General features: G+C 33.7%; 1 protein-coding gene across 4 annotated transcripts in view; it reads left to right on the top strand.

The window, feature by feature from the left end:
• The window catches only part of LOC150108560 (serine/threonine-protein kinase ULK3-like), a 268,335-nt gene that overhangs the window by 152,439 nt on the left and 102,420 nt on the right, over positions 1–13,476 (top strand). For all 4 annotated transcript variants that reach the window (XM_090415993.1, XM_090415992.1, XM_090415994.1 and 1 more), the window contains one exon: positions 501–606. In XM_090415993.1, coding sequence (XP_090272119.1) covers positions 501–606 — 106 coding nt within the window. The remainder of the gene's footprint in view (positions 1–500; positions 607–13,476) is intronic.

Raw genomic sequence — 13,476 nt, 5'->3', positions numbered from 1 at the left:
TCTTGTGGGATCCCTCTTTATACATGCATAACTCATATTTAATCTAACTGTAACTATCACAGTGAATGGGAGTTTACCATTTTAAGAAAAGCACAGCAAAGTAATTTATATATGGAATTCTGTTTTATTTGAATTTCACCTCTTTTTAAATAAAAACAGAAGTAAATTAAATTTTGTGATCTTATTGTAGGTATATCTACCTTTAAAATATTTTTATTTGCTATAAAAATATTACTTACAGCAGAGCTAGTCATTATGGTCCAGTATAATAGAAATTAAATTGATTGCTATTAAGCTACAGTTATCTATTAAAAATTAAAACTAATTTTTATTATTACTATTTTTATATGAATATCACTTAAAGCAATTTTCATCTTCATGAAAACTGTGGCATTAATGTGTATTCAGCATTTTTGTTATAGTTATTTTTTCATTGCAAATCTTTAGTTTTATGTGATGCTGAAAATTTATCATAATAAGTTATTTGTTCCTGAATTTAGGTGGCACAAATCCAGCAGGCAGTCCAAGAAGATAGTAATGGCAGATTAGTTGAGGCAATTCAGCTGTACAGTGAAGGACTACGATACCTTGTTCCACTGGTAAACAGTATGTGTCGTTGAATTATTGTTTTATACTTTTATTTATTATTATTATTTTTACCATGTCCTGCTTACTTTCTCAATTTAGGATAAGAAACTCCCAGTTCTTAGTCCATACCACTCTTGATTAGCATAGTTTCCATTCTGATTGTTGCATGACTTTTTGATTATGTGTGAAAAAAATCGAATTGCGTTACTATTACATTTTCGTAAAAAGTCTGCCACTTTGCATATATGTATTTTTGTCAGATTCACTGATTGCTAGATGTATTTCACAGAATTCCTAAGCATTAGGTTTGTTTTGTCTGTCTGTTCATACATATACAAGTTATTCCGGGTAGTTGGAATACAAAAGTTTGCTGTGTTACTCTTTGCTTTATGTAGTCTATAGAAATAAAAAGAGACAATGTTTAGAAACTAATTATAGCAAAATTCACTTTGGCTGGAATTTAATAGAATATGGTGTTTAGGATATATATCAATCCACCTATATCTTGGTCTTCCTCTGGGTCGTTTTGCTGCCAACCTGGCAGAGAACACTTGTTTTGCTAATCTTTCCTCTCTCATTCTGTTTAAGTGACAATACCACCTGAGATTAGCTCTGCTAATGCATTCCTGGATGCTAAAAATATCAAGTTCTTTCCTAATATCCTCGTTTTTAACATGATATTGCCATTGATGCCATCTATTCATGCCGTAATCTTTCTCAGGACTCTCATATCTGCGGTCTCTAGTCTTTGGTCAAGTGTTTTTACTTCTAAACCTGCTCGATCCATAAGATAAATTGGTTTAAATTTTGTTTTGGTTTAAATTTAGAGGCTGTCATACACTAAATTAAAATACTACATTAGTTTTAATTTAGTGTTTTGGCTAATTTCTCTCTTATTCCATATAAATTTATTCAGTTGACTTCCTACCATACCAGCTTTGTTGATTCTGTTGTCTATTTCTATATTTAATTTACCATCTTCACTAAAAATCGTGCCTAAGTAGCTGAAATGTTTTACTTGTTCCACAGGTTATCCGCTCACAATGCAATTGACATATTCAACGATTCTGCCTATTTTCATCCTCTTTTTTGTCTTTTTATTGCTGACCTTCATACCATATCTATTACAACAGTTATTCAATTTAGTCAAGGAATCTTGCAGACTTGTAGCAGATTCATTTAGAAGTATAACATCATTTGCATAAAGCAAAGAGCTGAGATTAACACCTCCAATTTTGATATCAGGTTTAATACCAATTTCCTTCATAATGTGATCCATATAGACAATGAATAACAGAGGGGATAATGTACATCCTTGTCTCACACCAGATTTAACATTAAACCATCTTCCTGTACATCCTTCAATTCTAACTGCTGACTTACAACTCAAATAGAGACCAAGTATTGCTTGATATAATGCCCCATCGACACCATATAACTGTAGGATTTGGAATTTCTCTCTTGGAAATTCCTTTTCCAGATCTACAAAACTTAAATACAGATCTTTGGTATATTTCCATAATTTCTCAACTATCTGTCGTAAAGTGAAAATCTGATCATGACCGCCTCTATTTGGCCTGAATCCAGCTTGTTCTTCACCAAGCTTCTCTTCCACAATTCTTCTCACCCATTTCTCAGTACACTTGCATATATCTTACCAGAAACACTCAATAATGAAATGCCTCTGTAATTCAATTTTATGAGAGCTCTACTCCAATCATCAGGAATTCGTCTCTCTGAACTATGCAGTGCAGACACTGTAAGACTTTTATACCTCCATACTTGAACATTTCTGGTCTAATATTATCTATTCCTGCTGCTTTTCCACATTTCAAGCCACTGATGGCTTTTTCTACTTCAAGTATGGATATGTATTCCTGGATGTATGCCTGGTCAGTGTTTTTTACCACTGTGCTGTCATCACTGCTTGTTTCATTTAGCAGTTTTACGAAGTAATTACTCTATACTTCAAGAATATCTTTTTCTCCTTTTTCATGTCACCTTTATCATCTTTAATTCCTTTTACAGCACTCTTTCCTCCATTTCTGAGCTTCTTCAACAACTTCCAGAATTTCTTGTCACTTTCTTGATATTTATTTGCTATGTTCTTCCAAAGTCCTCCCATGACTTTTGTTTAGCCAGTTTTACAAAGTGTTTAGCTTTCTTACATTTGTCTCTGTATTCTCTAAGAGCACAAGATGACTTATTTGCCAGGGACTTTTAATATGCTTTCTTATTTTGCTTCACTGTCTCCACTAAATTTCCTGTATCCACCAAATGGAGTTCTGATTTTTCTATCCTTGCAAACAACCTCACCACATGCTTCGCTGGTTGAATCAATCAGTGTTTTCTTCAGGGCTTGCCACTGAATCTCCAAGTGTTTTGGTTCCAGCTCTTAAACGCTTTCATTTTTTTTTTTTTTGGATAATAATTGTCTTTTAGTCTACTTCACATCTGAGAGTTACTCAACTTTTATTCTCTTCAAAACTTTCTTACTTTAAAATTTAAAACTCAAGACTAAATGCTGATCTCTTCCAAATTCAAATCGTCTGTACATTCTGGTGTCCTGCACCAGTGGGAAAACATCACTATCAACAATAACATAGTCAATGACACTTTTCTTATTTCTTGCTTCTTCTCTCCATGTGAATTTGGTCACATTTTTATGTTGGAACATTGTGTTAGTAATAACCAGTCCATGTCCTGAGCAAAAATTCAACAGTTATTTGCCATTATTATTAGCTTTGCTTTTTTCTCCAAATTTTCCCAAAATATTTTTATATGTCTCACAATCATATTCTACTCTGCTATTCAGATCTCCAACAAGGACAAACTTTTCCTTTTTCATTGTGTCAGTTGCTTTCTCTAAAGCATAAAAAAATTCCTCCACTTCTACCTTAATAGAACCTTCTGTGGGATCAGAGGCACAAATAAGTCTCATTGTCCAGTTCCCCATTCTCATATTTGCCCACATCACTCTACTTGAGACTGCCTGCCATTCAAGAAGATTAGCCTCATATTTAGTGTTGAATACTATGGCTACTCCTTTTCCTTGATTGTCATTGCCTCAATATAACATTTTGTATTTATTGCTCAGAAAGATCTCACCAGTTTTTGTCTTTTTTGTTTCAGTCACCCCTATTATGTCAATCTGGCTTATCCAATTCCAAATCCTAAAATTTAACCCTAAAACTTGGGGTAAGTTTTAGGATTTGTTCCAGTAGCTGACTTTTCACTGTGGCTACTCCTTTTCCTTGATTGTCATTGCCTCAATATAACATTTTGTGTATTTATTGCTCAGAAAGATCTCGCCAGTTTTTGTCTTTTTTGTTTCAGTCACCCCTATTATGTCAATCTGGCTTATCCAATTCCAAATCCTAAAATTTAACCCTAAAACTTGGGGTAAGTTTTAGGATTTGTTCCAGTAGCTGACTTTTCACTGTGGCTACTCCTTTTCCTTGATTGTCATTGCCTCAATATAACATTTTGTGTATTTATTGCTCAGAAAGATCTCGCCAGTTTTTGTCTTTTTTGTTTCAGTCACCCCTATTATGTCAATCTGGCTTATCCAATTCCAAATCCTAAAATTTACCCCTAAAACTTGGGGTAAGTTTTAGGATTTGTTCCAGTAGCTGACTTTTCACTGTTTGCCCTGGTTCGCTGGTGAAAACAACAGGGGCCTTGTTTAACCGGGCGACACCCCAGCTGACAGGAAATTCTGTCGTGTTGTACCATCATTTGAAATTTTGGTTTAAGCCAATAAGAATACAACTTGGTTGGCTAAATCCCAAATTGCCAGTCCATCCTCGCCCTGTTAGGTATCCAGGTAGATACCTAACAGGGTGCACCACGAGAAGGTAAGGATTGGACATTAGGTCAGAAGCCCTGGTCGATTCTCCGCATTCCTTTGAAGGCTATGTGGAGGTCTCCTCTCTGTTATATAGCTTTGACCCTTAATCACCCCATAATATTATTATTAAGGTTCAAATTAATTGGATAAATGATTCTCAAGTTCAGAAATAGCATAAATAATATCTTGTTCTGGAATGAAAGCAAGCGATGTTATCATTTCTGAATTTAAAGCGAATTGTATCTGGTTAAAAGTATGCTTACAAAGATTTTGTATGAGATGAAAAAAGCAACTATTTATGTTAGCTTGTGGAAAATGGCAATTTCATAATCAACATTTATATTTTCAGAATCTGGTAATGGCCACATTTCATGTATCCTTCAAAATAATTTTGTGTATGTTTCAAGAGTCTTATTAGGTAGTAAACAATACAAATCAGGGAAAACAGGACCTCCATCCTTTCTAGTCAAAATAACAAATATTTGAGCTAAAGAAGGGGAGAAAGTAAAAATGTGCTATCCAAAAATAATTCATTCATGCTTTGGCTCCACATTGCATGACTTTCACGACCCAAAATTAATATTCTCATTAAGATATAAACGAAAATATTTATTAACTAGCTGACTCATTTTTTGCATGGGAAATTTCAATATAACTTCTATACAATTTTGTAATTCTACACAATAAAAAATAAACTTTTATAAGTGAGATTTTTCAAATTTTATGTTTGACTGTTCTTTTAACTAGTTTCTTAAAAAAATATTATTTAAATTTAATGGGTAGTAGATCAATAGAATCTTGGAACTTCCATGGTCTATCAAGCACGTCCCATAGGTGGCGGATGGGAGGAAACCCTGACCACCATCTGCTGAATATCTGAATTTATTGAATAAAGAGCTATGGACCAGTGGTTTTGGGACTGGCGATCCTGTGCGAAAATATTGCCATTCACCAACCTGCACTTGGCCAGCATGGTGAATTTATGGCCTAATCTTCCAAGATGAATCCGACAGAAATAAAATGGCCCTCATTCCCCGGAGGCCGGATTGTTACTACCTATGGCAGCAGGCAGTTAAACATGAAGGCGGAGGGTGCTAAGAGTCCTTGGATAACCAGATCATGATGCCATTGGACACTAGACCTTGGAACATTAAACTGTAGGACTCTGAGCAGTGAAGCACGGCTAACTGAACTAACTGAAGAGCTAAAGCGACATTCTTGGACTGTGCGAAGTTAGATGTAATGGTAAAGAAATTGTTTGATTAAAAAATGGAGACATATTATATTATAGAGGCCAAGATAAGGAAAGAATCAGTCGAGTTGGATTTTGATCAACAAAAAAACTGAAAAACAACATAATAGAATTTGAAGTGTATTCAATCGAATAGCAAGTATTGTTGTTCAAATCTCGAAAAGATACACTCTTCAGATAATCCAAGTCTATGCATCAACAATAAGTCATACTGACGAAGAAATTGAAGCCTTCTATCATGATGTATCCCAACTGTACAATAAAGGAAAACACCATTTCAGAGTTGTAATGGGAGACTTTAATGCTAGAATTGGTATTCAGATGAAAGCTCAATGGGAAATTTTGGATATGGCATGAGAGATGACAGCTGGGTTAAGGAATTTCAATAGTCTTTCTTTAAATCATTCACCTGCAGTTTTATACAATTCCATTTTTATATTGTCATCTTCCTGGTGATTTCCCCATTATCATCTTATCTATTATACTTTTTTTAGTTCTATCTGATGATAATAAAGTTTACTTCTTTATTATCATCAGTCCCGAGATTCTGAAAATAAGTTACCGATTTTTTTTTAAAATCTATTGTTTGTATTTTTACTTTCTTTTATTTCTTTGTTCATGTATTTTATTATTTTATAGGTTTTTAATGGTGGCTTATATATATCCTTTTCTAGTTCAGTTATGAAATTGTTCCATCTCTCTCTCTCTCTCTCTCTGTTTCATCCTCCTCCTCCTCGTTTTGAAATTGCACTGTTTCTTTTGTACTCTAGTTTTGCTTGTACTGTCTTGGAATTTAGCCATTTCTGGTAACTCTCTCTCTCTCTCTCTTTAAAAGTATCTTTTCTATATCTTTGTCCAAGTTTTGTAGTCCTCTTTTTCTATTTCATTTACTCTTTATTCCTCATGATAAAAGTTTAATGGAGTGAAACAGACATAGGAAACGATATGTAACCCCCCCCCCCCCCCACACACACACACACAGGCAGGAAAACTAACTAAACCAAATGGACAAAAGACCATGTGTTTTAGGTAGATGCAAACTGGGATCTCGAAGTATTAGTGTTCCCCATATTTCCCATAACTAGGGTGCCCCACCTAGTTAGAACTTTAGCATTTCATCGATATGTTTTAGTTAGTTTTGTGCTGCCTTAGTGTGTGTTACAAGTGTCATTTTGTGCTCCCTGACGATATCACTGCAACTGAGACAAAATATTGGAAGCACCAAACATCACTCCCAGCTGTTTCACTCCATTAAATTTTTATCATGAATTTTTCCCACCACTTAAGCCTTAACATACTCTTTATTCCTAAGCTTTCTTCTGTTCTTCTGTCAGGATCTGTTTCAGATTTTTCCATTCCTCTATGTCATTTGATTCATGTATGGTTTCTGTTTTTAAACCAGCACATTTCTGCAAAAAATGTGCCGTAGCCTAGTATGGAGATCTTGTAATGAAGAAATTTTGTAATTCAATTGACAGTTAGTTTTCACTTCATTTATTTTTAGCTATTTTGATTTAAACCAAATTTTTGCCAATATCATATAATGATATTAGCAAAAAATTGTTTAATTCAAAGCATCTAAGATTAACTCAGCTAATTTAAAATTTGCAATAATGTAGTCATCAATAACTGACTTACATCCTCTAGCTTACCATGTATATTTATGTAGTTCTTTATGTTCGAATACAGAGTTCATTATTCTTATTAAAATAAATAACAAAATCTCACAGTTTATAGCAAAAATTATACTCTGACACTCTGATAGAATTTAACAAAATATGATGTTTAGGATATACACTAGAATAAATCTGCATGGTGCAATTTTCATTTCAGTTGGATCCTTTTTATTTCAAAATCTGACAAAATAATTCAAACTCAGTAGTAGTTGCACAATGGCTGGACGGAATTTAATGAAATGTGGTATTTATTATTATTACGTGACACCTCTAGGGAGTCTAAAGACTCATCGAGGGAGGGCACCTACTCTACAGCTCTCTGTCTCCACCACCAAACCCACCAACTACAAAGAACCACAACTACACCAATGCCATCTACTGCCCACCACCATTAGTATTTTCACAGGCTGCAGGATTCAAACCTGCTGCCTTTTGGCTGGAGAGTGGATATGCTAGCCACTCAACCAGCTAGGCCGGCTAGAATTTAGAATCTTTACTAAGACCTGTTGGGTCATTTTAATTTTAGTTTCAAATAGACTCTCTCTATTTTAGTAAAATTTGGGAAAACATAATTATATTTCTATGGTATGTAAGCCAGAAACTAGTCAGTGTTTCATAAATCATACTGCAACTTTTTGCATACTATGACAGAAATATCTGCAAATGAAAATTCAATCTTTGAACAGTTTTTAAACTGTACTGTTTTTATATTAATTCTGCCATTGAAAGGTTGTAAACCTATAGCACATTGCTGCAATGGTTAGGTAGGGTGTCGATCTCACTGCTGAAAAATCACCTTCAACCTAAAGATGTCCACAAATGAATCCACAGCTTGTAAGTTGCAGTGCAGAGACACTATCCACTCAGCCTGGCAAGATAAACAGTTATATGAAAGTCAAACCAAGTATATATTTGATATTTGATCATATACATAGTTGTTGTAGCTTTCGGTTCAGAAAAGACTTTTGCTCCCTATAATTGGACAGTTTATATTGGCAAAATAAGAGGAATCTTGAAGAAGTATAAACCCAACATCAGAAAAACTGAAGATAGGAACCATCGATATAAGGCAAGGGTGTCAAACCGGCATCCCCGTGGGCCTTATGTGGTCCACGAATTTTGAAAAAAAAGCTCCTATTTGTATTCAAATGGAGCTTATTGATTTCCAGAATGATTCCATTCTAAAAGAGAGATATCAAGAAGTTGGTGTTCCAAAAATATACAGTATTTAGGTCAAAAATATCTGGAAATAAAAACGTTTTTGCAGCATATATTCTGATGTTATTTTGGAAGCACCTATTTATGTGGACAATTATGTATGAAAGGTAACAAAATAGCCCACAGATCAAGATTAACCGACGTCAATCTTTCTGCCACAATGAAGGTCGTATGCTCTCAATCTTTGAGTCCAAATTTTGGCAAGCTGGTTACCAATAAACATTGTCAAGTGTCAGGAAAATATAGAATACTACAATTAAATTACATTAAAATACTATAATTATATTCGTCATCATCATCATGCGTATCAAGGATTTAGGACTAGCATGGCCTGTTCCGGCCTTAGAAGTCATTGTTGAATTGTTTAAGAGGGTGTCCTGGTTTTCTTTTTCCTAATGGCTTGTACTTTAAGGCTTTTTTTGGTAATCTTTCTGTTTTCATTCTTTGAACGTGTTCCATCCATTTATGTTTATATTTTTTAATTTTTTCTATTACTGGTTCTTGGTTTAATTCTTTTATAATATCTTAATTTCTTTTGTGATTAAATAGGGTATACTTTGCAGTTTTTCTCATAAACTTCATTTCTGCTGTTGTTAATCTTTGTTTGTCTTTTTGTTTTATTGTCCATATTTCGCTTCCATACATTAAGACTGGTCGGGCTAATGTATTGTATACTTTTAGTCTGGTTTGTTTTTGAACTAGGTTTGGTTTAAATATAGAGTTAATTACACCTGTTATTTTTAAATATTTTGCAATTTTTATGTTTATATCTTTTCATTTTCATATGTGATCATACATCCTAGGTAGTTAAATGAATTCACCTGTTCTAAGATCTTGTTATCTATTACTATTTTAGTTCTTGCTGGATCTTGTCCTTTGAAGGCCATAGTTTTTGATTTTTCTGTAAATATTATCATGCCATAATCTTTGGATATCTCATTTAGATCTAAAATAGCTTTCTGTAAGTTATCTTCAGAATTTGTAATTATTATTTGGTCGTCAGCAAAGAGAAGTGTGTTTAAGTTTACTGTAGGAGAAAGTTTAATTCCTTGATGTAAATTTTTATTCTGTTTTATTATTATTTCATTTAAGTAGATATTAAAAAGAGTTGCTGAGAGGGGACATCCCTGTCGGACCCCTTGGTTTATCTCTCTCATATATGATAGCTCATGATTTAATCTTATTCGTATTTGATTATTTTCATATATAATTGTGATAGCTTTTAGGATATTATTTGGTATTTGTCTTTCTTTTAATATGTTAAATAAAATGCTTCTTTTAACTTTGTCAAATGCTTTTTCAAAGTCAATAAATGCTATATGTGTTTCTAAATTGTATTCTCTTCTTTTCGCTATTATTAATTTTAGGCAAAAGTCCAGGTCTCTACATGATTGTTCTTTTCTAAATCCATTCTGTACTTCTAAAATAAAGTTTTTGGAATATTTCATTAGTTTGCTATTTAAGATTCTGCTTTATATTTTGTAACAGGAATTTAGTATACTGATACCGCTATAGTTTTTTGGGTCATCTCTATTGGGGGGATACCAGGTGAATAAATTTTATTTAAAAATAATGAGTCTTTTTTTGAATCTTGTTCCTGCGTATTTATAATTATATTATGCAAGTATATATATTTTAACCAAAAAGATTATCATTTTTCCCCAAAATATTTTCATTAACATTTAAACTCCCCCCCCCCCAAAAAAAGAAGTATTTTATTTCAACACAAACACAAAAAATTTCAAACTAACAGGAGGCTCTGTAAAGTTTTGTGATGGTTATTAATGAGAGTTTATACTTTTTTTAGACTGTATAGATATTTGATTTATTCAAATAAAATTTAATTTCAGTTTAATTTGATTTAAATGCTACCTATTGTAAATTTAATATAATAAAAATATTCTTTCTTTTTTTTTTTTTTTTTTTGAGTTGTCAATCATTATACTATTATTTTATGTCTTGTAATGACTTAGAATAAATAATTTTTTTGTTATTAATTTTCCAATTTATTTATACTCATTCTTTCACTTCCCTTCGATTCTAATTAGTGCAGGTTTTTTATTAGAAAATTTTTTGCTGCCCACTTGAGATAGTTTTATGGCAAATAACCCATGGTCCAGTTGAGTTTGACACTCCTGATATAAGGAGTATTATCCTATCCTATCCTCATCCATCCCTTAGGATGGGTTGTCTTCTCCTGAATGAGAGGCTTATGACAATTAATGCAGCCAACTTATCACTCATCTACTGCATCCCCTAAGGGCAATAATGTATGTTTACAGGACCGGTTTGCCTGTTCTAGGGGATGAAAAACCCAAGTTTCCGGGTGAAGAAACCCCTACCTTCATATGAGACCGGCTAACTCACCTTTAGTCGAAAGAGACCAGATAAAGGTTCCTCACTTCTTGGACGGGAGTCGAACCCAGTCTTTCTGACCAAAAGGCTTCATCTATACCAACTGAGCTATGGAGGCTCAAGGAGTATTAATGGAAAGGAAATCGAACTTGCAGAAGAATTGGAAAGTACCACATGGACATAATTGGCATTACTGAAATAAAGAAGACAAAAACAGGTGAGAATAAGCATAGGATGCTGTTTTCAGGCAATATTGATCAAGGAAAGGAAGGAGTAGCGATATCATTTAATACTGAACATGAAGATAAACTTCTTGATCGAAAAGTAGTTTCAAGTAGAGTTAAGTGGGCAAACTTCAAAATGGAGAAATGGACAATGAAACTTATTTGTTTTATGGTCCCACAGAAGGTTCTTCTAAGGAAGAGGTGGAGATATTTTTTGACTCATCAGAATAGGCAGCTGACATAAAGAAAATGGAAAAAGTTGTCCTTGTTTGGAGACCTGATCAGCAGAGTAGGAAATGAATCTCACCAGCCATATAGGAACATTTTGGGAAAATTTGGAGAAAAGGACAAAGCTAATAATAATAGGCATTTGCTGGACTTCTGCTCAGGACACAGACTAGTCATTACTAACACCATGTTTCAACATAAAGATGTGCACAAGTACACATGGAGAGAAGACACAAGAAATAAGAAATGCTTCATTGACTACATCATCATTGATAACGATATCATAAATCTGGTTCAGGATACAAGAGTGTACAGAGGATTCGGAATTGGAATGACCATTACTTAGTACTAAGCAGGATAAAAATGGATATCACTTTGAAATGAACAGTATGTAAGAAAGTTTTAAAAGAATTAAAGTTGAACAGCTTTTGCAGGTAAATTGTAGACTCATCTATGCAAACATTATTGAAGAAATTTCTTATGTAGGAAACCCGTGGAGTATTAAAAAACCTAAGCAAGGATAGAAAAGTAAGAACATAGTGGCAGACACAAGAGCTAAAGAAGCAGTCTGGGAAAAGAAGAAAGCATACCAAGAGTTTCTAGCAAATAAGTTAGCAGATGCCTTAAAAGAATACAGAGAAAAATGTTAGCAAGTTAAGCAATGTGTAAAAGTAGCTGAACAAAAGTCATGGGGAGACTTTGGGAAGAGTATGAAACATGAATACCAGGAAGGTAGCAAAATGTTCTGGAGGCTATTGAAGAAGTTAGAAATGGAGGAAAGAATACTGTAAAAGGAATCAAAGATGATAAAGGTGACATGAAAAACTGAAGATAAGGATATCCAAGATGTCTGGAGTAATTACTTTGAAAGATTGGTAAATGAACCGAGCAGTGAACAGAACCATACTAGAAAATTTTCAAGAGGAATACATATCAATCCTTGAGGTAAAAAAAGCTGTCAAAAACTTGAAATGTGGAAAGACAGCTGGAGTAGATGATATTTCACCAGAAATGTTTAAGTATAGAGGTATAAAAGTTTGGCAGTGGCTACACTGCATAATTCAGAGGGCCTGGACAGATGGTCGAATTTCCAATGATTGGAGTAGAACTCTCATAGTACCTATCTATAAAAAGAGAAAACAATGTGGGAATTTCAGAGAAATTTCTTTATTGAGTTTTCCTGGCAAGATTTATAGAAGTATTCTTGAGAAACTGCTACGAAAAATTGTGGAGAAGCTTGGAGATGAACAAGCTGGGCTCAGTCCAAATAGAGGTTGTCAAGATCAGATTTTCACTTTAAGACAAATAGTTGAGAAATCATGGGAATATGACAAGGATCTGTACTTAAGTTTGTAGATCTGGAAAAGACATATGCTTTTCAAAACACTACAATTATATGGGATGAATGGAACATTATACAGAGCGATCCATAGTCTATATTTCAGTTGTCAGTCAGCAGTTAGAATTGAAGGAAATACAGAAAAATGGTTTAATGTGAAATCAGGGCTAAGGTAAGGATGTACATTATCTCTACCCTTATTCATTCATCAGGTAGAAACTATTCAGGAATGATTCATTCATGAGTATATATCAATACTTGAGGTGGGGAAAAAAGCTGTGAAAACTTGAAATATGGAAAGCTAGAGCAGAGAAATTCAATCAGAAATGCTGAAATATGGAGCATAAAAGTTTTAGTTACTATGATGCATAATTCAGATGAGCTGGATTCTAGATGATTGAAGTATAGCTCTCATAGTTCCCATCTCTATAAAAAAAATAAAAAATAAAAAAAAGGAATAAAACTGAATATGAGAATTACAGAAGAATTTTCTGCTGTTTTCCAGGTAAGATTTATGCAAGCATATTCAAGAAGTAAGAAAAACTGTGAAAGAAAATTTGAGAAGAACAAGCTTAGTTCAGGCCAAATGGTGGTAGGTGTCAAGGTAATATTTTCACTTCATGGTAATATAACATGGAGCTGTATTTATGTTTTGTACATCTGGCAAAAGCATATGACGTAACAAAGAGAAAAGCTGCTCAGAAGGGTATAGGTATATGGTGTATGCAAAGCATTGCATAGTGTGT

The sequence above is a fragment of the Typopeltis vanoorti genome, chromosome 3 (assembly GCF_054136105.1).
Source record: "Typopeltis vanoorti isolate ZY-2024b chromosome 3, IOZ_Tvanoo_1.0, whole genome shotgun sequence".
Classification (NCBI taxonomy): Eukaryota; Metazoa; Arthropoda; class Arachnida; order Uropygi; family Thelyphonidae; genus Typopeltis; species Typopeltis vanoorti.
This window is presented reverse-complemented; position numbering and strand designations above follow the sequence as displayed.